General features: G+C 27.4%; 2 protein-coding genes and 2 non-coding genes across 4 annotated transcripts in view; 3 read left to right on the forward strand and 1 right to left on the reverse strand.

Moving 5' to 3' along the window:
* LOC134836033 (protein unc-80 homolog) overlaps positions 1 to 23,695 on the forward strand; it is a 35,745-nt gene that overhangs the window by 5,524 nt on the left and 6,526 nt on the right. The window contains exons 3-22 of the mRNA XM_063851155.1: positions 3,534 to 3,560; positions 5,565 to 5,585; positions 5,649 to 5,794; positions 5,855 to 6,008; positions 6,072 to 6,359; positions 6,421 to 7,051; positions 7,813 to 8,092; positions 8,325 to 8,342; positions 10,714 to 11,228; positions 12,433 to 12,630; positions 14,282 to 14,597; positions 14,665 to 14,758; positions 15,633 to 16,062; positions 16,286 to 16,476; positions 17,124 to 17,982; positions 18,933 to 19,097; positions 19,167 to 19,327; positions 20,218 to 21,139; positions 22,429 to 22,965; positions 23,018 to 23,158. Of these exons, the coding sequence (XP_063707225.1) occupies positions 3,534 to 3,560; positions 5,565 to 5,585; positions 5,649 to 5,794; positions 5,855 to 6,008; positions 6,072 to 6,359; positions 6,421 to 7,051; positions 7,813 to 8,092; positions 8,325 to 8,342; positions 10,714 to 11,228; positions 12,433 to 12,630; positions 14,282 to 14,597; positions 14,665 to 14,758; positions 15,633 to 16,062; positions 16,286 to 16,476; positions 17,124 to 17,982; positions 18,933 to 19,097; positions 19,167 to 19,327; positions 20,218 to 21,139; positions 22,429 to 22,965; positions 23,018 to 23,158 (6,094 nt within the window). The remainder of the gene's footprint in view (positions 1 to 3,533; positions 3,561 to 5,564; positions 5,586 to 5,648; positions 5,795 to 5,854; positions 6,009 to 6,071; positions 6,360 to 6,420; positions 7,052 to 7,812; positions 8,093 to 8,324; positions 8,343 to 10,713; positions 11,229 to 12,432; positions 12,631 to 14,281; positions 14,598 to 14,664; positions 14,759 to 15,632; positions 16,063 to 16,285; positions 16,477 to 17,123; positions 17,983 to 18,932; positions 19,098 to 19,166; positions 19,328 to 20,217; positions 21,140 to 22,428; positions 22,966 to 23,017; positions 23,159 to 23,695) is intronic.
* Positions 100 to 1,464, reverse strand: LOC134833343 (procathepsin L-like). The gene has a single exon (XM_063847639.1). The coding sequence runs from the start codon at positions 1,462 to 1,464 to the stop codon at positions 298 to 300; it is 1,167 nt and encodes a 388-aa protein (XP_063703709.1). The 3' UTR covers positions 100 to 297.
* On the forward strand, positions 16,599 to 16,670 carry Trnat-ugu (transfer RNA threonine (anticodon UGU)). Its single transcript has one exon. It is a non-coding gene; the product is annotated as a tRNA-Thr (tRNA).
* Trnat-cgu (transfer RNA threonine (anticodon CGU)) lies at positions 20,020 to 20,091 on the forward strand. The gene has a single exon. It is a non-coding gene; the product is annotated as a tRNA-Thr (tRNA).

A 23,695-nucleotide genomic window follows, 5' to 3' on the forward strand; every position in this document is an offset into this window, starting at 1 on the left:
AAATCGTCAAAAATATACCAAAATTCCTCAAAAATTAATTGAAAGTATTTTCAGATTACCTGGTTCTCTATTTCCATATAAAAGACTCACACACCCGTTTAAACACTAAAACATTTTATATGTACGTGTGATGTTCATTATTATGTTACACCAGTGTCAGATTATTACGTAAGTGCGCTTAAATTATGCAACAACGAGTTTTCGTTCGTCATGTGTGTTTCTGTTTGTGCAAAAGAGGATAAAAGGCTTTATGCGTTGACATTAAAAATTAAAAAGGATCGCAAATCGTTTAAATAATCATAAACTGTTCTCTCTCTCGTTGTTTCGTGGATCAATTTTTCCTTCGCCATCACATTCGAACTCCGGGTATCCACACATTAGGCAAATTCCGAGGCAGCAACAACCTCGTTCGAGTCTAAAATATCCTTCTTCACCCCATTTTTCGCTCCAGCTGTTTTTGATGATCCAATAGGGCTTTTTCGTTTCTTCATCTTTGCCGTAACCAACGATCACTATGGCATGGTTGAGTCTCATAGAAGGGGTTGGACAGGACATTGTATCGGAAAAGACTCCTTTAGCGTAGGAGTAAACATTATCGGTTACTTTAATAGCGCAATAGACAATTCTTTCTTTGACAGCTTCAAGGATCGAATCTTCATCTTGTGGTAAATTCACAAATCCAGTCGCTTTGTAACCAGAACTTTCGTCTTTTGAAGCTTCATCTTTTGTCGCTTGACATTCTTCTTTTTTGGCGACGTACGGATACGATAAGTTTGTATCAATTCCTTTTTTATCGATGATAAATTGCATGGAATTGACCATCAAACCTCCATCGCATCCGCTATTGCCATAACTTTCACTGCAATCGACGATATTTTGCTCCGACGAGTAACGAGACTCTTTTCCGCCACATTTGGTACACGTGTTATAGTCCAAAACTTGCGTCGTGGCAAAAGCATAACAACTTCCACATTTGCCCTGATTCAAAACTATGCCACTGCAGGGTTTTTTGCGATGATCCACAGCGACATCTGACGAAGTTGTAAAAAAATTCAATTGACAAATTCCAAATCGCTGCGTGAAATATTGAAAAAATTTCATAATCATCCCGAAAAAGTCCTCGACAGGACCACGAACTGCTGGAAGGACTTCTTCGTCACTTTGGGCGTTTGGAGGTTTGAAACCCAAGACAGATTTTCGTTCAATTTCGGTCCAATCCGAGAATTGATTTAAACCTAAAAGGTACGTTTCTTGTCCGGATGCGTAACGAGCATTATGTGCCTTGACATTTTCGATATTTTTCGTTAAAATTTCCTTGCGGAATGTTTCGCCAGTGGTTTCGGTTTGATCTTTTACTGTTTCATATTGCTTCAGGATCTCGTCAGTTGGTAGATTCCAGTCAAGTTCTAAAGCAAAAGTTCCTTTGAGGAATGTTAAAAACACCAAAATCCACGGAAAATTCATTTTTAAACTGACCGAAAGTTGGAGTTGAGTCTTTGTTTTATACCAAAATTTGTAAGTTCATTGAATGACAATTGCGCCATAACTCAGACGTGATAAGAGAATTTATTTATTTAATTGTTTTCAGTTATCGTGTTGTACATTGCCGGCGTAAATGACAGCTTGACTAATGTCTGTCTTTGTGATAATCAGGGCACGTGTTTGTCACGAATGCTTTCGAAAATTTTCCGGTTAGAGAGAAATTTTTCTTTTTAAATTTTTTTTATCTCTTTTCTCCAGAATAGAATCAACGGTCAAAATTTGAATTTTACAGGGTAATTTTTTTTAAATCTTTAACATTTATTTAGTTTTTATTTAGTTTTTTATTTAGTTTATTTAGTTTTTTAATTTATTTAGTTTTCAAATTTCTTCAATTAACAAATTAAATTAAAATCGTTCGAAAATTCTATTAATTATTTTTTAATTTTAAAATTTTCCATATTTAACACTTTTGAAAACTTTCGATTTTTAACACTTATTGTAATTTAAATTTTTTTCAAATTTTAAAAATATTTTTAAAATAATTTAAAAAATATTTAAAAAAAAATAATTTAATAAAAATTAATAAATTAAATAAAAAATTAATTAATTAAAATTAAATATTTTAAAATTAAAAGTTTTAAAAAAATTTAAATAAAAATTAATACTTAAAATTTTGGATTTATAACATTTCAATTGAATTTTCATTTCTATTTTTTTTTTTTTTAAATTAATTTTAAATTTAAATGAAAAGTTTTAAGTTAAAAATTTAGAAATTTTATTTTCATACAAAATAAAAAATTTTAAAAAATTTTCTTTATACTTTAAAACTTTTCTTTGAAAATTTTCAAATTAATTTTTTTATTAAGCATTTTAATTTTTAAAATTAAAATTTTAAAAAATCTTTTTAAAAAATTTTTTCTCAAAATTTTCATAATTTTATTTTTTTTTATTTAATTAATTAAAATTTTTTTATTTTTTTTTTGAAAAAAACAAAAAACTATTAAATGAAATTTTTTTTTTTTTCAAAATTTTTTTTTAAAATTTTTTTTTTTAATCAATATATTTATTGGTTTTTAAGGCCTTTTAAGAGCTTAAAAATAAGGTCCTCATAGTTTTCATCAAAGATTTTTCAAAATTTTTATTTTGTTGAAAAAATACAAAAATTTTGGAAAAAAAATCAAATTTGGAAATTTTTCCTTTAAAAACTTAAAGAAACTTATTTATTCTTCACTAAAGAACATTATTCGCCTCAAACCGTTTAAATACTTCTAATAAACATCAATTAAGCCTTGCATAAAATTTGCCTAAACTCACTGAATCCTCTTTTGATAGTTTTTTCGAGTGCAAATGCATGAATGAGGTCAAGGTATGAGAACTCACACTTTTTCACAAACAAACACACAAAAAGACAGACAAACAGACATTTGTTCAAAAAGAACATTAACATCATAAATATTCTCCTCTCTCTTTATTTAAAAAACATGATAAAAGGAATATAAAGATTTTTTGTGTGGAAAAAAGGGCCGAAGATGTGCCAAAATTTACCGACGTGATTTATTTCACTCCTTTCATCTCCTGTGTAGTTTTTTTTTCGCATTTAATGAAAAATTGCTCTTTTGAGAATTTTCATGTCGTTCCGCGAGCTCTTTAAAGATGGAAATTGACAAAACTTTAAAAACGACAATTTTCATCTAATTTAGAAACTTTAACCTGAGCAAAAATACATTTCAACTTGAATATTTGGCGTCGTTCCAAGCAAAATCTTCGTCCCTTTTTTCGCAACAAACCGACATGCAAACGAGAAACCTTATACCAGTAAAACTTATGTGTAAATATGTAAATGTATACAAAATTTTCTTTGTTTTTTCTTTTTTTTCTGTTGTGAACTAAAAAAAAACATGCATTGAATATTGCTTACTGCGCATAAATAACTCCTCAAAAAATATGTGTTTTGTCTAAATATTTGCGTACCATGCAAAAAAATAAATCATTGTTCCAATAACGATTTGGTATAAATTTTGTTGTATATGAAACCAAAAAAAAATATATAGTTTTGTCAACATGCACCAGGACATCATGTAAGTCAATAAATATTGAACCAAAAACAGTAATAATAAATAAATAAAGATTTGCAAGAGTTTTGTTTTGATGATGCCCTCAGTTTTTTACTGTATTTTTATTGATACTTACTTACTTACTTTCTCAGTAGATTTGAAACATTTATGACCTTTATGGAAAATATCTTTTATTTGTATTTTTAAAGTTTATTTGAAAAAAAAAATGAATATTGAATTCATCCTAAAATAATATTTTTCTTAGCAGGAATGGTAGAATTTTAAGCGTAGTTAGTGATGTTATTAATAAAATATTAAATTAATTGGAAAATTGTAGTTAGATAAAAGCTTTAACATGTTACTTTAATTGCCCTGTGGTTAGAAGTTGGTTGAAAGTTGAAAGCATATAAATAATATCTACGTTTTTTTAAACTAAAATTATTTAACATATTTAGGATTATTTGCAATGGATACTCTAAAGTGGATAGCGTAAAGACCAAATTTCACAAGAAGAAGTTTAAAATTTTTCAGTTAAATTTAAGATGCCTGTTAAAAATGAAATATTTATTATAAACATGTTCTTCGTCTATAAATCGTATTTATTCAAAAAATGAGAAACAGGAACCTAAAGCGGAATGAGAGACGAAGCGGATGCATATGCGGAGGCGGACACATAAATTTTTTACAATTTATTTACAGGTGCAACAAGACATAGTGAAACCCGTTTCTGAAGAAGTTTTTGATCCAATGCTCAGTAATATTGAATATTGACGCGTTCAGGACTAAGCTTCAGTTAATTAAGGAATCGTCAACAGAACATGGAAACTATGAGAGTTAAAAGCACCTTACTATTTGTACCATCAGCAGCAAATAAAAAATATATTTGAAGAAAAGAAAACTATTTGAAGGTCTCATATAGCGTCGCAGACGCTGAAAATTAAAAAAAAAAATAATTTGTTCGATGATGCTGTTTCTGCCACATGGCTCGCAGAGCCCAAGATCTTTTTGTATTGTGTTATTTTTTACCAAAAGGAACAACCTGAACCAGAAACATAATAATGGTTATTTATAAAAGATTTTTTTATATCAGAAGGAAAACAATATTCTTCTTAAACTTAGTAAAAAGGAAAACGTTACTCTTCTTAAACTTAGTAATTAGAGAAGAGAGCTAGCTACAAGGTAAATTAATTTTGAAAGTCTTGATTTCCAGATATGAAAAAAAACGCTTGTATAAAAAGGATGACCAAAATCAAGTCAAGGTCTGACTTACTAATATAGAAATCTCTAGCAAACAATGGTTGATTAATGACATAAAATTTATGCTAAACTTAAACTATAGTTTACTCACAAATAAAGCTTTAATGAAAACCGAAATGTTTGCGCGTAATTGAAAATTAACCGACGAAATAATGAAAAAATGTTTAAAAAGAAGAAAAAAGTCTCGAACTAGTAAAGTTCTAGTAAGTCGATGGCTCAAGTACAAAACCCTAAAACCTCTCGGACCCGTTTTTCATTAGATTTGGTTAAATTTTGAAAAATTAAAAATAGGTATAAAGAACAAAAACGACTAAAATCAACTCAACTTCTCACCACAGGACATTCCCATTTTTATCGACTTTTAACATTAAATCACGTTGCATGTAAAACCCTCGTATCGATCAACTCTTAATTGTAATTTCATCCTAATAAACCATATTTTTATAGATATTTATTGTTCTTCTATCTCAAATATAATTCTGCATGTCATACACCATCACTTTCAATACCAACCTCCCAGACATGCACAAAAGAATTTTTCACACATTCGTTTTGTTTTGTTTCGTAATAATAAAAATAATCGATTGCTCGTTATTTACTTTTCCTTTTTGTATCATTTATGCATGAGCATGTTTCGTAAAAAAAATAAGCAAAAAAAGGAAAAAAAAGTTAATTGAAACAAATCATCACATAATCACGTATCATTTTACCACCGTGACGCTAATTTATGATCTTTTTTCACGCAATCAACTTTGTGTAAATCGATGACAGGAATTGAAAGAAGCGTGCAAGGTAAAAAAAAAGTAAATTGCCAGCGAAAATTGTTCAATTAACAATTAAATGTTTTTTCTCTAGTCATTTGAGAAAGTTCTCGTGCAAAATATCTTGTTTGGGTTATCGACTTCTATGACATCAGCTCTTCAGTCGATTCCGCGATGGAGAACTTTGCAAGCAGCTCTTCCGCATTTAATGCATTCGGCAAGTGCTTTATTGCACACGAGGTAAAATTTCACGAGGGTTTCGAAAGAAAATTTGTGTGAAAAATTTCATTTGAATTTTAGAGTAAAGGATATGCATCAATTAGGAGCAGCGGAAGTCAAACTGCTCTACACGTTGCACTGGTTATTTTTGCAGGCAGCTGATGAGTGCGAAGATGAATACGATACGGACAAGAAACAAAAGCAACAGTATTTGTTTTCAGTGCCAACTCTTACCGTAATTGAGGTCGATTTCATGTGAAATTCATGTTTTTTCTACAGTTTTTCTTCCTTTTTGTAGTTATTTATCTATTTATTCGCTCCGATTGCGCATCACTTGAAAGAATCAGACTTTCAAAATTTTCGCCTAGAGAATGGAGTTAAATTTTGGCAAGGAATGTGGGAGTTTAAGGCTCCTGGAGCTCCATGTTTCACGGCACCTGTGAAGCCTAAAGCTCGTCATTTGTTGAATTCCGTTAGCTCTTCAACTTCAGCGGAAATTATTCCCGAAACTAACAGGAAACAGAGTCAGGATCCCATGAATTCTCCTCCAAGTACTTTTTCCGAGACTCCCAAACATGATGATGACGTGAGTTGCTAAAATTTCCACTTCATGAACTTTGATTTCATGAATTTTCCTCTAAAACTAGGTTTCTTGGGTCTCATCACCCAAAGATTGCGTCTTTCCCGAAACAATTCCCGAAGAAGCCTCCAGCATCGAAGAGGAACGCGTCGTAATGCTTCGTCTTCCTCCTGGGCCACAAAATCAGGATCCCTCGATGTACAACATTTCCGATGCCAGTCTCTTGCATCAATCAATGCCTCGAGTCTCGTCCCACACTCGTTTCGACTTTGAAAAGGCTCTTGAAAGATCCGCGGAAAAAATGAAACGCGAAGACTCGAAACCAAAAACAAGTTCGTCGACAGAAAAGGAATCCATCGATACAGAACCGAAATTTCCGCCAACCTCAAAGTTTGACGTGAATGCTGCGACCTTTTTGGATGTCGCTGTGCTTCGATGTCTTTTTATCTCGCACTGGCAGGAAGATGGGGTTTATTGGGCTTTGCATTACTTGAATAATCGTTTGAGAGAAATTAATGAAGAAGCAACTTTGCCACCGTCGCAACCACGAAGACGTTCGAATAGTTTGCCCATACCACAAATTGAGGTGTCACTGTATCAAGGACCGGGAAATACGAGCGAGAAAGGAAGTCCCAGTAATAGTTCGGTGCCCAAGGAGTATATTGAGGTACCTGAGCCACCACCACAGCAGCTTGCAGGTAAAAAATTATTGAAGATTTTTTTAATTTTAATCGCAATTTAGAGATGAAAAGTGGTTTTATTCAGAAAATGTACTAAAAATTTTCAAAATATGCACTGGGACGAATACTTTAACTTTATATTTGAGTAAATTCAGAATGAGAAATTGGAAGACTTTTAGTCCCAATACAAATTTTTCAAATTTTCATCCAAATAAACATTAAAAAATTTTGGCCCATTGCACATTTTTTAGTAAATTAGAATCCCAGTTCACATTTTTATAAGATTTAAAATTAAATAGTGTACTCAAAAAACTTGTTTTTAGTAAATTTTCATCACATTTAACATTTTTCATGAATTTACACCTCAATAAATTTATTTTAGATTTAACCCCAGAGCACATTTTTAATAAACTTTCAACCCAATGCACATTTTTTTTAGAAATGTCTCAAAATGTCAATAAATTTTTATCCTATTGCACAATTTTTATGATTTTTTACCCCAATGAACTTTTTTCAGATTTTACCCCAGAGCACATTTTTAATAAACTTTCATCCCAATGCACATTTTTTTATGAAACTTCTCAAAATTTTAGTAAATTTTTATATTTTTATACATTTTTTTGTGAATTTTCACCCCAATACAATTTTTTATATTTTTATAAAAATTTAAAATTTTTTCCCCAGTGCACATTTTGAAGTTAAAAATGCGCTTTTAACTTTTAAACCAAATTCTGAATTAAAAAATAATAATTTTTTCAATATTTTTCTTTCAAAAACAGAAGAAACTTCCACCTCCAATCGTCGTGGCAGCGAGAAAAAACGTCGTGTCAAAATGGCAGACTTACGAACTCTCATCGAAACTCGTATCCTGTCAAAATCCGATCGTGGTTTAGAAAAAATCGGCGAATCCAATGGAAATGCAAACAAAAATCTCACCGATCACACAGATCATCATCGGAGTCTTGACACGAGCGAAAAACAACTTGCCAGATCCGCATCTCTCATTTCGCGCGAACCACCGTCGAATCTCATCAAAGGCAAGAGCATGCCAAGTTTGAGGTAAGCAAAAAAATTTCTTCGTTAGCTTACTAATTTGTGTTAAATGTCACGAAAAAACGTCCAGCAAGGCACCGATTTTTACGTCAAATCAATAATAACTCAATAAAATTGCCACACCTTTACACTGTTCTCTCTTCTTTCTCGTTCTTCCTTTCTTTTCTACAATTTTTACGTAATAAAATCCTCGCAAACACTAAAAAAATGACAATTAATGCACTACTCCTACCCCCAGCAATCTGCTTGATACTGGGTAAGTCAATCGGAGCTTTTTAAAAATAATTGCTTTTAACACGAAAAAAAAGTAGTAGTTGCAATTCATTCATAAATGTTTAAAATTTTTAACGATTCGACATTTATTTATATTCATAAATCGTATTTTTTGCAATCAAAAATTGAAATTGGCAAAATTTATTCATTCATGCACGATTCAATTTTTTTTGTTTCCTCCACATTTTTTTCATCAGAATTATTTTTTTTAACAAAAAAAACGAATTTTGCTTGAATTTAGTCATAAAGACTAACAATTAAAATGTTTTTTGTTCGAAAATCCTTTTAATAATAAAAATCAATTCCGCTTTTGTAGAAATATAAATAGAAAATTGTGCCATTCATCAAAATTTCATTGCAAATCGCACAGTTAATTTAATTAGGAACGTTTTGTTATTTGCTTATTCGATTTTATCATTCAAACTGAAAATTAGTTCGATGAATTTTTAATAGACATAAGGGACAATTGGGAGTTAATGTGTGAATGATGAGAACAATATTTGGCAAAAGTGACACTTAATTTCATGAAAAAAATCAATAATTTTCTATTCTGTTGGTTTCAAATATTTTATTTCGAAAATTTAGATTTTCGAAAGTTGGATAAAAATAAGGCTTGATTTTAGAAAATTTTCTGGTAATTTTATTTTTAAAAGCTCGAAAATTTATTTTTATAATTTGTTATTTAAAAAATTATTTTGTTTTAAATTAGAAAATTTTAAAATAATTAATTTCGAAAATATTCATGAAAAATTTTCGAAAAATATAATTTTCGAAATTTAAAAAAAAACTTTTTTTTAAAGATTTTAAATTTTTTAAGAAAAATAAAAAAAAATAAAATTTTAAAGGCTTTTCAAAAAAATATTAAAATGCAAAAGAAATTTCGAAATATTTTTCGAAAATATTCATGAAAAATTTTCGAAAATTTAAAAAAAAAATTTTTAAAGATTTTAAATTTTCTAAAAGTTTTTCAGAAAAATAAAAAAAAATAAAATTTTAAAGGCTTTTCAAAAAAATATTAAAATACAAAAAAAAAAATTTGAAATAATTAATTTCGAAACATTCATGAAAAATTTTCGAAAATTTGGCATTTAAAATTATTTTTATTTTTTTTTTCAAATTAAAAAGTTTAAAAAAAATTTTGAAAATAAAAATTCTTACAAAAAATAGTTTTCTAAAGTATTTTATAAAAATAAAAGTTTTGTAGTGAATTTTTTTAAAATACAAATTAATTTAAAGAAAATTTTGAGATGTTTAAAATAATATTTAAATATTTTATCTACAACTAGTTCGAAAACTGTAAAAAATTTTTTTTAAAAAAAATTACGTAGAGCTTTTCAAAAAAAAAAAAAAAAAATAATAAGTTTTAAATTTTTTTTCAGGTTTAAAAAAAAATTAAATAATTTATTTTTTTTTTCGAAATTTAAGAATATTCCAAATTTTTTTAATTACCTAGTATATTTTGCAATTTCCCAAAAATTTAATTTTTTTTTTTTGAATTAAAAAAATTCTTTTGCTAAAAAAATTATTACATAACTTTTTAAAAAAAACTTAGCACTCTAAAAACGTTTTTAAAATTTCTGAAAAAAAATATTAAAAAAATTTCACCTAACCAAAAAAAAAATTCAAATCAATTTGCCAACAACAATTGTTCACACTTTAAACCCCAAAGCCGCCTTAATGCCTTAAATTCCCCGTTATTTTCCATGTGAGAGCGTCAAATGTGTGAAAAAACCCCAAAAGCAATAATAATGCACTGTGCCACGTTCCGCTTTGTTCTCATGCCAATTTTTGAAACTTAATTAAATCAGCAAGTCTCTCGTCACATCGCACCGCCATCCACACAAGCAGTTGCAAAACCAAACAAAGAGAGGCAAAAAAAAGTGCACAATGTGTGTGTGTGTGCAAAATATCGGAAACATCATCATTTTGAACTGATTTTCATTCATTTGAGGTTTTATTGTTTGATGTTTAACTTTTTAATTTTCTCTCTGTCTCTCTAACGGAAAACAATCTGCAGAAAACAAATAGAGGGAAAATAATTTCAAAATAAATTTCCTTGTCGCACATAATGCCATTTTGACATTATCTCTCGATTCGCTATTTGCATTCATGAATATATTTGAAAAAAAAAATAAGTTTTTGGGTAAACCGAGTCATGTACGATGTATTATTTTGGCAAAAAGTCTCTCACATCATGTTTGAACGTATTTTAATGTGCTTCACTTGTTGATAAATTTTCATGTAGTAGCATCAAAACACAATTATTTTTGCATTTCGCACTCTTTCTGTCGCTCTTTGGCATCTTTTTACCGCAAATTTTAGGAAATTTCTCTAATATTTCGTGATTTTTTTAGGTTTCATCGTTATGTCGAGCCCCAAAGGATCATTCGGACCACTCCCCCCTCAGCAGATCAGCGTCCCTTGTTGCCACGAAACCCAATTATCACAGTGACGGAACATACGCCGACCCCATCGCCCGATTACATTCGTCGTCAGGGCTCGTTTGACTCGCAATTGGATGTCTTAAGTACTGCGGGCAGCGTCAACTTCAAAGGACAAATGTTGCGATCGCATACAGACTCGCACATCGTTTATTGCGGCTTGGAGGAGGCAGAAGCGCCAGGATCGTCCTTTTATATCACGAAAGAGGGAGGCATTGACTATGAAATTATCCTGTTGGCGGTTTATAATGTCTTTAAGCGGGACAATCACGTGTGTTCGTTGAGAGTTTTGGAAACGGGATTGAACGTTTGTGAGTTGCTATTGGAGCTGGGAGCACTGAAACTTGGAACGCATGCACATAAATTGTCGATGGGGATTATTAGGAAGGCACTTTTGCATTTGGGGTGCCCGCATGGATGTAATGAAGGTAATTTTTGTATTTTTTTTTTCACAGAAATTATTTTGTTTTAATTTTTAAAAAATTAATTTTATTTTTTTTTTAATTTTTTTATTTTTTTTTTTTTATTTTTTATATTTTTTTAATATATTTTTAGGTAGTTTTTTTTTTAATTTTTTTATTTTAAATTTTTTTTTATTTAATTAATTTTTTTTAAAAAATCTTTCAAATTAATTTTTTAAAAATTTTTTTTTGATTTTTTTAACTGAAACTTTACTTAAAACATTTTTTGGAAATTTTAATATTTTTTATTCATAGAATTTTTAATAATTTTAATTTTTTAATTTTATTTAATAAATTTTTATTTTTTTTTAAATCTTCAAACATTTTTGAATTTTATTTTATTATTTTCATAAATTTTGTATTTTTTTTTTATTTTTTTTTTTTTTTGAATTTCTTTAATTTTTTTTCAATTTTTGCCGTCCATTATTTTTCACGTTATTTTTCCGTTCATTTTTTTTTGTAAAAATTTCATTTTTTTGAAATTTTTATTTTTTTTTTATTTCCTTTTTTTTTTTTTTAATTTTTTTTTCAACTTTAATTTATTTTTTTTTATTTTTATTTTGTAATTTTCATAATTTTAAAATTTTTTGTTTCAAATTTTTTTTCAAATCATTTTATTTTTTATTTTTTTAATTTTAATTTTTTTTTAATTTTTTTTTTTTTTTAATTTTCAAATTTATTTATTTTATTTTTAAATTTAAATTTTTTTTACTTTTTAAATTTCTTTTAAACTTTGTAATAATTTCAGTTTTTTTTTTAAGTTTTTTAAATTTTTTTATTTTTATTTTTTTTTAATTTTTATTGTTTTTCATTTTATTTTTTTTTAATTTTTATTTTTTTTATTTTGTAAAAAAATTTTTTTTTAATTTTTAATAAAATTTTTAAAAAATTTTAAAAATTTTTTCAAATATTTTTGATTTTTTTTATTTTGTAATTTTCATAATTTTATTTTATTTATTTTTTTATTTACTTTAGTGTTTTTTTTTAAATTTCTGAAATAAAATTTTTGAATTTAAATTAAGTTTATTTTTTTACTTTAGAATTTTTATTATTTTTAATTTTTAGAATTTAAAAAAAATTAATTTTATTCTCAACTTTTTTAATTTTTTTTTTAAATCTTTGATTTTTTAAAAAAAATTATATTTCTCACTAAACTTTTATTATTTTTCAGGAATCCGTGGTCCTCCTGCCGAATTCCTCCGTACACAATGTCATTCAATCCTTTCACGACTTTTACGACAACTTTGCTCCCTTTCGAAGGCCTACTTACGAGCCATGGTAAGAACCACACCACTTCCCGAACTGATCGATTTTTTCCATGCATTTGTTGGCTTTTGTGTGGATCCGAGTTCATTATTGTCACCACTAAGTAAGTAACCTTTGTGAAGAACCTTCCATTAAGATACATTTCACCTCCCTGACAATTATTGCCATTTCCTCGGATTGGAAGTCCGTTAACGTTAAATATTAGAAAAAAAAATCTCAAATTTATTTACAAGGAAAATCAAAATTTTTTTATTCGGAAAAATCATCAAACAAAATTTTTATCATCATTAGAATTGGCTCGTAGATAGTTTTCTTGAGTATAAGCAACGTCTGGTGATTATTTGAGTTGCTTCTTATTTTTCATAGAAGATACAAAATTATAAATTGGATTGGATTGGTAACGAAATTTGAATGAGGCTGATGCAATTAGGAAAAATGTTTCAACTCGAACCTACTTAATTTTTTCAAATTCTAATTTTCTAATAAAATAAAAACGATCAATATTTAAAAAAATCACAAATATTTCCAAATTGACATTTTTATAAAAAAAAAAATGTATTTCTTTTTTTTTTTTGGTATTTTAAGGCTTTTTTTAAAAATTTTTTTTCTGAAAAATTTGAATTAATGAAAAAAAAAATATTCAAAATTTTGATATTTGAAATTTTGAAAATTTTTTGAATTTTGTCTAATTTTTTTTTTTAAATTTATAGACCTCAGTAGCTTCAAATAGCAAAAATATTTTTTTAAAGTTAGTGAATCAGAAAATATAAATTTTATTTATCAATTTTTGTTCAAAAAAAAATTTTTCATTTCAAATTTGTAAAAAAAAATAAAATCATTTTTTTTCAATTCATATTTAAAAATTAAAAAAAAATCACATAAAAAATTTAATAAATTTAAAAATATTAAAATTATTTCCAAATTAAAAAAAAAATATTAAAGGTAAAAAAAAAAAAATTTTTTTAAGCTTCTGAAAACTTAAAATTTTAGAAAAAAATAGATTTTCTAAAAAATCTGAATTAAAATAAAATATGAAAATTGCAAGAAATCATTTTTCAACTGAATCAACTAAATCATTTTTCAAATATAATTGAAATTAAATTTTTTAATTAAAAAAAAAAAGATTTAATTTTTAAGAAAAATTCTAAAACAAAAAATTCAGTAAAACGGGTAAATTTAAAAATTTCTATTTAAATAAAGTTATAAAACTTTATTAAAATCCTTTGAAAAGTGAAACATTTTTCTTCGTTGCTTCAACCTAAGTAAAAAATTAGAAAAATATTTTTGCATGACGCTTTTTGACTTAAAGTCTTGTGAATATTTTTTTTTGCCAGACAAGCCTAAAAATTTTGACTCGTAATCGCTTGTCTGGCATAAAATTAGTAGGAGAAACGGCAGTAAATGACTTTCAATTAAATTTAATCTCTTAACAGTTATTTACTTAGTTGCATGATAATTGTTCATTTTCTCGTTTTTTTCTCTCTTCTTTTATTTCATTTCATTTAAAATAATCAAAAATTGGTTCTATCAACGTATAATTTTGGTTTGGTTTGGTTTGTGTGTGAAACCAAAAAAAATTTGCCATTAAAATCACTCATCTTCGCATCATCACTTTGCCTTGCCTTTGAATTGCCTTGCTATTATCGCGCCTCGCTCATCTCCATCAAACGCACGCACGCCGACAAAACGAATAAAAAAATGTGTAAAATAAAACTTGTAAAAAGATCAAAAACGTCCCTCCGTAATGTTAAAAGCATCTGATTTGTCATCTGGAATCCCAGGCGGACAAGGTGGTTACACGACGAATTTCGGCAGCGGCTTGAGCGGCAGTGCCGAAAGTCAGGTAATTGCGGCGGTGTTTCGGGCGCTCGTCACGCGACTCGTCGACGCGATTAAGGACTTGAAGGCGCCGGAAAATATGGGACTTTATGCGGATGTGCGGTCGTTGATAACGTATGTGAAGGGCGCGCATGGCGGAACTTTTCGACGCGTGGCCTTAAGTGGCATTTTGGCTGTTTGTAATCGACCGCATATGAAACCGATTGTCAAGCAGACGACACGTGTGATACGGTGAGTTATTTTATTTTCATGAATTTTTAAGCAAATTAATTTTTTATGCAATTTTTTTTTTTCGTAGTCATCTTTCGCAGAGCGAAATTCAGATGTATCGCGAAGATGAAAGGAGTCAACGACGTTATGTTTTGAAGAAACGCGCATCATCCGCTTGTCCAGTAAGTATGGTTTTATTTTTAAAAATAATAATTTGGAAGCTACGTGGTTAAATTAAGTCAAATTTAAATTTAAAAAAAAATAAATAAGAATTTAAACTTAATTTCTCAAAAAAATTAATTAAACCACGTGATTAAAAAAATAAATTTATTTAAAGAATAAATTTTACAAACCACGTGGTTTAATTTTTTTTTTTTGAAAAATTAAATAAATCATGACAAAAAAAAATAATTAAAAAATTAAAAGTAAAAGTTAATAATTTAATTAAACCACGTGACTTTAAAATTAATTAATTAAAAAAATGATAAACTAAAATAAGGTAAACCACGTGGTTTAAAAAATTTTAATAGAAAAATTAAGATTTAAGTCCAAATTTAAAGAAGAAAAAATAGGTATATTTATTTATTTATGAAAATAATTAATTTTTTAAAAAATAGTTAAACCACGTGGTCTACAGAATTAATTAATTATTAAAATTATTTTTAAAAAATAAATAATTAGAATTAAATAGATCACATGGTTTTAAAATTTTCATTAAAAATAATAATATTTTTAAAAAATTATAAATTTTTAAATTAAATTAAGTAAATAAAAATTAAATTAATGTGAGATTCATTAGTTTTAATTTTTAATTATATTAAAATGATTTAAAAATTAATTAAAATTGAAAAAAATAAAATAATTACCTAGGTATTAAAAGTTTATTAAAATTAAAAAAAAAAATTGAAAAAAAAAATTAAAATTAATTTTTTTATTTGTTTTTTTTTATTAATGATTAGGTTCAAAATTAATAAATTTCATTTATAAATAAAAACATTAATTAATTTTATTCTAAAATTAAATTTTACTAACACTTTAAAATTCCTTTTTTCACAGAGTTTCCTCGAAACCGAAGTAATGGAGGAGCATTTCTTCTCAAAAGACTCGCCCGGCATCATGAAACGCAAAGGAGCTCGTCCAATTCTCACGCCGCGTCACAGCGAAAAGGCTCTTCTCTCGGATTCGACTTCGAGCTCCGACAAGACTCAGACTGGTGGAAAATTGAGTGGCATTGTGCGATGGTTCCGTGGATCGAAAGACAAAAAATCCTCCGTTGACATCGAAACGGGAGCTTTTACGTCGGAAATTAACACGTTTAGTCGCAAAAGTTCGATGTGCACGACTCAGCAGCGCGGAAGACCGAATGATGGCATTGGAAGATCGTTGCAGAGAGCTCGAAGACGTGTCGAACGGAGATTGGGACGATTTGGCATCGGAAAAGGGAAGAAAAAAGGAGCTATGGGACAGGATGATACGTGTGGAAGTTGTAAGTTTTCCTAAAAATTTTGTTTAAAAATTATTTTAAAAAATAAAAAAAATAAATTTAAAAAAAAAATAAATTATATATAAATAAAAAAAATTAATTAATTAACTTAAAAAAAAATTTAATTTTAAAAATTTTTTAAAAATTAAAAAAAAATTAAATTAAATTTTTAAAAAATTTAAAAAAAAACTAATGAACTTTTTTAATAATTTTTTTTTTCTTTTAGATTTCAGTCGTAAAAGCTCGTACGACACCGGAGAAGGTCCCCGCGATTCCGAAGTTGTCGTCTTGAAAGAAAGATTTTTGATCCCAACTGAGCCGCTGCGTGATGGAATGCTTCGTTTCTCATTTTTACTCGAAACTTGTGCTCCCGGATCGATTCCCGATCCTCAGTTGATCGCGGCAGTTCTTGATTTGGTGAGTAAAAATTAATTTAAAAACACTTGTACAAGCAACGAGTGACGTAAGCGTCGACGTAAAATAGTCGAAATTAAAAAAAAAACTATCGCTTGTGAATTGGGCATCTACAGACTCAACGTGCTCCAATGGCCAAGCGGTAAGGCGTCTGACTTGTAATCAGAAGATCGGTAGTTCGATCCTGCCTTGGAGCATTAATTTTTTTAAAATTATTTTCTGAAAATTATTTATAAAATATATAAAAAAATAATTTTCAACCAAAAAAAAATTTTAAAAATATTTTTAATTTTTTCTTAAATTTTAATTAATTTTTTAAAAGGAATAATTTTATTTTTTATATTATTATTTTTCATTTTTTTTATAAAAAAATTTAATTAAATAAAATTTTAAACTTTTAATTGAATTTTTATCTATAATTATTTTTTAAAATTAATTTTCATTTATTATTTTTTTATATTTTTTTATATATTTTTATATATTTTTATATTTTTTTAATATTTTTTTTCTAAAATAAAAATAAATTACCTATTAATATAAATTATTCAATTAATTTTTATTTTTTTTTTTATTTTTACCTCTAAAATTATTTTAATATTTAATTTAAACATAATTCAAAATATTATTTTAATTTTTTTTTTCTATTTTAGCCACAAGCACCCATCATCGCCCGTGCCACGATCCTCATCGAGTGTTCCCATTACGTTCACTTGTGCAACAGAAACCAATGGCCCAGCTGGATGAAACACAATTTGGCGAATTTCCGCCCCTCAGCCCCAAACATCGGTCAAAATCATCGCCAATCGACGGCTCAAAACGCGCGTCGCATTCACACTTTGCAACGTGGCGCCGGCAAAATGTTCCATCAATGGGCCGAAGCAATCGGACATCGTCTCGAAGACTTGGTGAACATCGAAAAAGCATCTTTCGAACACATGAACTCCGGCTTGACAGACATCGAACGTCAAAAATTGCTCGTGCAACAAGACGAGGAAGAGGACTTTTTGGACGACATTTCGGTAAATCCACGCGGAAATGATTGTCCTCCCGCACTGAAATTGGTGGCTTGCATCGTTTTGCTCGAAATTACGGCATTTTTGCGAGAAACGTACCAAACGATCCCGAAAGCGTCGCGAATGTCGACCAAAGAAAAGCTGGCGCCGTGGGAAAAAACTTACAAAGAAGCAAATCGACGATGGTCAATGGCATTGAGCTCCATGGGACATTCGCAGGCATCGGCTCAGAGCTTGCAATCCATTGCTGGAGCTGATGGACCAACAGAACGTAAAATTTCGTTCGTTCTTCATGAGCCGGATAATGAATCTGAGGCAAGTAGCAATACAACTCTCACGATGCAAGGCGAGGAATTGCAATCAAGACGTCCCGTTGCCACAGTTCGACCGTTTTTGTTGCGACGAGGAACAGCAGTTGGCACGGGAGGATCTTTCAAACGACGTTCTTTGAAGTTGCGACGCGGCACAAAAGGCGAAAAGGAACTGGAACAAGAATGTGAGTAAAAAAAAATTTTAATTAATTTTAATTTTAATTTTAATTTTAATTTTAATTTTAATTTTAATTTTAATTTTAATTTTAATTTTAATTTTAATTTTAATTTTAATTTTAATTTTAATTTTAATTTTAATTTTAATTTTAATTTTAATTTTAATTTTAATTTTAATTTTAATTTTAATTTTAATTTTAATTTTAATTTTAATTTTAATTTTAATTTTAATTTTAATTTTAATTTTAATTTTAATTTTAATTTTAATTTTAATTTTAATTTTAATTTTAATTTTAATTTTAATTTTAATTTTAATTTTAATTTTAATTTTAATTTTAATTTTAATTTTAATTTTAATTTTAATTTTAATTTTAATTTTAATTTTAATTTTAATTTTAATTTTAATTTTAATTTTAATTTTAATTTTAATTTTAATTTTAATTTTAATTTTAATTTTAATTTTAATTTTAATTTTAATTTTAATTTTAATTTTAATTTTAATTTTAATTTTAATTTTAATTTTAATTTTAATTTTAATTTTAATTTTAATTTTAATTTTAATTTTAATTTTAATTTTAATTTTAATTTTAATTTTAATTTTAATTTTAATTTTAATTTTAATTTTAATTTTAATTTTAATTTTAATTTTAATTTTAATTTTAATTTTAATTTTAATTTTAATTTTAATTTTAATTTTAATTTTAATTTTAATTTTAATTTTAATTTTAATTTTAATTTTAATTTTAATTTTAATTTTAATTTTAATTTTAATTTTAATTTTAATTTTAATTTTAATTTTAATTTTAATTTTAATTTTAATTTTAATTTTAATTTTAATTTTAATTTTAATTTTAATTTTAATTTTAATTTTAATTTTAATTTTAATTTTAATTTTAATTTTAATTTTAATTTTAATTTTAATAATTAATTAATTTTTAATTTTTTTTTTCTTTTTTAGATTCCGTCAAACGAACTGATTCAATACAATCACGACGAAAGGTCTCATCACTCTCCGATCGTAGCGACAACTCCGAAGCAGGTCAACACAGTGGCGGTGAAGAGTCTCCCGGTGTTTTAAGTGATGATCAGCCACCAGAGTCACCAAATACGAAAGAAGAAAACGGTAAAAAATAGATTTTTTTAAAATTTTTACAAAGATTTTCATTAAAATTCGATCAAAATTTAATTTTAGATGACGCAGATGACACTGGAAAAAATTTCCCATGGATGAAGGCAGTCATCGAAGTCTTAAATTCTTTCAATTTTTACTGTACTCATCAAAATTATTGCCATCCGTATTGCTATAGGAGACATATGCGATCAGCAAGTCGGCTCATTAAGGCAATTCGAAAGGTGAGTAACGTTAATTTTCGAAGACAAAAAAAAATCCATTAAAGAATTTGTCATTTTGAGAATCTTTTTTTTTTAACTATTTTTAAAGACGAATAAATTTAATATATCCATTTTTTATCAGATTTGTCCGATTTTGTCGAAAAAATTAAGGGAAAAAAATATAATTTTGTCATTTTCTGGCTTTTTTGATTAGAAAATCATGAAAAATTACTGTTTACGATAAAATCATTCGAAAATTTGCTTCAATAAGACGTTTTCTATTGAAATGTAAAAGATTTTTTTTAAGTCACGTGACCAAAATAATTTTAAAATGATCAAAATTAAAAAAAAATTATCTCAAATTTTTTTTAAAAATTATTAATATTAACGTTTGATATTCAAAAACTTTAAAAAATTACAAAAAAAAATTCAAAAATATTTTTAAAATATTAAATTTATTCTCTTAATGACCAAAAATCGCTCAAAAAGTCCTGGAAACACTACAAAAAGTTATTTTTTAGGTCAAAAAAATTTTTTTTTTATTTTACCCCATTTTTAATTTTGCCCCATATTTGATTTTACCAAACTGCCCCATTTTCCCCTACGCTCTCGAATTTCTACTTTACCGACTTCGCATGAGTGAAAATTGAGTGACCAAGTACGTGTGTGAGAGCGGCGTTCTTGAATGGTTCTAGACTTTCCTACAAATAAGTGGCTGCTTTGCACAGAGGCAGTGCGTCTGTCTCGTAAACAGAAGGTCGTGAGTTCGATTCTCACAGTAGCCATAACTCAAATTTTTTACCAAAATATTTTTTTTTCATTTAAATTTTTTTTTAAGTTTTTTTTTTCAACTTTCACTTGTCTAAAAATAAATTGAGTGATTTTTCTCTCTTTAAATTTATTTTTTTTAGGTGCACGGAGAGGAGTTTGGTCTCGTGCCGAATGCATATTCAGCAAGTACGGAACAAGCAAAGATGAGCGGAAGGCGGGAACGAACTTCGCGTGGCGGGCGGAAAGTTTCGGACCAAAGTTCGTCTCAAACGTCGCCCTCACGACGCAAAGACAGCATGTCACGACGCGACAAAATTAATTTAGACGACGATGGAGCGAGTGCTGCTTCGATTTTAAATCAAAAACCGGAAGTCAAAAAATCCAAAGAAACTCCGTTGATTTTGAAATACATCAAAAATCACATTCGCGACTTGTTTCACGTGCCAATGGCGACAATTCTCAAGGGAGCGGCGATCATGACGGAGGACCAATTTGTCGAAGTGGTGCCATCGGCATGGGAATTACTTCTAGAGCCAGATCAAGAATTGGCAGCTGCTTCAGCTTCCGTTTTCATTTTGGGCTCGGTTCGTGCGCCAAGTTGCACCACGGAAATCATGCAAAAAGCCTTGAAGCACAAAGACCCGAACGTGCGAATTGGCGCCATTTTGCGATATCAAGTTTTGTGGAAGAGTCGCTTCCAGGTGTGGCCTCGAATGGAAGAAGCGGCTCATGTTTCGTTTAAGGTTCCGCCGCCCGGCATCGAATTTACACTTCCTTCGCCCAAAATCGGGATTGAAAGTTTGCCGGTTGTGGATCCGCCGTGGAGTCCAAGACAGCAAAATATGGAAGTCACGTTGGATCAGGAAAGGCATCGATCGTTGGTGACGGCGACGAAAACGAGGAAAAAGCAGCAAACAGAAGCGATTAAACATGCGATTCAGTTGCAGGAAGACAAGCAGAGAGCGGAGAGGCAAAGTTTTCTGATAACGACAATTGCGATTACGCAACAAGCTGCCCATGCACCCGGAATTGATCATATGCCGGGCGAGGATCATCTGGAAGGTCAGAATTTTTTAATTTTTTTTTTATATTTTTTTTAGTTTTTTAAAAAGAAAATTTTTTAATTCTGTGAAATTTAATTAACAAAAAATTGTCAAAATTTTTATTTATTTTTGTTTTAACATTTTTTTATATTGAATAAATTTTAATTTAAAAAAATTATTTTAAGACAAAAATAAAAAATATTAAATGACGACCGATATAAATCTAAAATTAAATTTAAGAAATTTTTTAAAAATGTTTTGATAATGAAAAAAATAAAAAAAATATTAATTTTAATTACTAAATTTAAAAATTTTTAGAATTAAATTAAATTAATTAATTAAAATAAATTTAAATTAATTAATTTAAATAAATTTAAATTCATTAGATTAATTAATTAAATTTAAATTTTTTTAGAATTTTTAGGTTTTTCAATGAGAATTAGTTTAAAAAATTTTTTACTTATTTTTTTTAGCCTTTTTAATTTATTTTTTTTTTTAAACAAATTGAATATTTTTTTCAAAAAAAACAATTATTTTTAATATAAATATTTATTTTAACTAAAAATAAAAATTCAGAGCCCTAAAAAATAAAAAAAAATAATCAATAAAATAAAACGATAAAAATTTAAAGAAATTATTTTGAAATATTTATAATTTTTTTTTTTTGATATTTTCAAATAATTTTAAAATTTTTCAGCTAGTTTTTCAATATTTTATTGCATTTTTTTGGCCAATTTTTATTTATTTTATTTTTTTTTATTTTTGTTTAATATTAATATATTTCTTATATCAACAAAAAAATTTTTCACACTGAAAATTAAAAAAAATTAAAGTCATTAATTAATTAAAGAACATTTTTAAAAAATTTCTTAAATTTAATTTTTATTTTTTAATTTATTTATTAATTTTTTTTAATTTAATTTATTTATTTAATTAATATTTTTTTTTTATTTTAGCCTTATAATATTTTTTTAAATTAAAATTTATTAAATATAAAAAAATATTAAAACAAAAATATTGAAAATAAAAAATTTGACGATTTTTTGTCAAAAAAATTAATTGACTTTTTTTACTAATTTTAACAAAAATTTTGATATTTTTTTTAAATTTCCCACATTTTAAGTATCCTTTAGATATTTTTAAAATTTACCAAAAATTAGAAAAAAAATTAAAAATTTATTTTACAATTTAATTATTTTTTAATTACACTTCAATATTTCTTTAAAAAAAATATTTTTAAATTTAAACAATTTTTCACTATTTTTAACATTTAATTCAAATTATTTTTCATTTTTTTTAATTCAACAGAAGAGGAAGAAGGTGCCCGTTCAGCAATGCATCTCCATGCCGCCCACTCCTTGTTCCCATCATGTCTCTGTTCCTCCGTGATGCTCATCGTCAACTCCCTGGACGACGCGCAAGTCGGCAACGACGGTCAATCCGTGTACGAAGTCGCTTACCAAGTCATTTGGACTTGTCTCGTCGAAGATTCTGCCCTTTTCCTTCGTTTTGTCCTGGAAAAATTGACTCGCGATCGTCAAGACCAAATGTTCAAACTTTTGCGACATCTCATAAGATTCGTTCCGCGACTTCCGCAGCAGGCAGCGTTCACGTTGTACAATTATTTGATCGGCTATGTGATGTTTTACGTGCGTTCCAGTCACGAAAATGGACTTCAAATGGTCGGATCAGCACTCTCGATTATTTGGATGATCGTTCATAGCGTGCACGGCATCATGTTTAAGGACTTGAAGCAGATTTTGCGGAAGGAACAGTGCGATGCGTCGATTTTATTGACAGCGAATGTGCCGTCGGCGAAGAAAATTGTCGTGCATGGACCAGAAGGTGAGATTTTTTGAGGTTTTTTAAGGATTTTTGTAAAATTTTTGGTTTTTAGGCAAAGATGAGTGCGGAATTCCATCACAATTCCCGGTTCAAGAGGATACGCAGTTCTTAGCGTTGCTCCGAGAGTCCTTGGACTTTTTTGGGATCGAAGAAAAACTTCATAACACGCATTATCTCGTCGATTATAAGACACGTAAGAATTTTTTTCGTCAAAAATTTTAACTTATTGTTAAAAATTTTAAGTTTTTAAGAAAAATTTTGATTTTTCGGTTAAAAACTCCAATTTTCTGATCAAAAATTTCAATTTTTTCGACAAAAACTTCAGATTTTCGTACAAAATTTTTTTCTAGAAATTTAAATTTTTTTAACAAAAATTCAAATTTTCGGTCACCTATTTAAATTTTCTGATCAAAAACTTCAATTTTTTCGAAAAAACATTCAACTTTCATCAAAATTTTCAATTTTTTGTCAAAAGATTTTCAATTTATAAAAAAAAAATATTTTTTTGGTAAAATTTTTATTTTTTTTGAACGAAAACTTCAATTCTTCGTCAAAAATTTTGATTTTTAGATCAAAATTTTAATTTTTTGAAGTCAAAATTGAATTTTTTGGTCAAAAATGTTCATTTCTTGATGAAAATTTTAATCTTTTGCTTAAAAATTTCAATTTTATCATCAAAAATTTCAATTTTTTCCACAAAATTTTCAATTTTTCGACAAAAACTTCAGAT

This window comes from Culicoides brevitarsis, chromosome 3 (genome assembly GCF_036172545.1).
Source record: "Culicoides brevitarsis isolate CSIRO-B50_1 chromosome 3, AGI_CSIRO_Cbre_v1, whole genome shotgun sequence".
Taxonomy (NCBI): Eukaryota; Metazoa; Arthropoda; class Insecta; order Diptera; family Ceratopogonidae; genus Culicoides; species Culicoides brevitarsis.

Excerpts from the sequence above, each read along its gene's own strand:
- LOC134833343 (XM_063847639.1), bottom strand. The coding sequence starts at position 1,464 with ATGAATTTTCCGTGGATTTTGGTGTTTTTAACATTCCTCAAAGGAACT.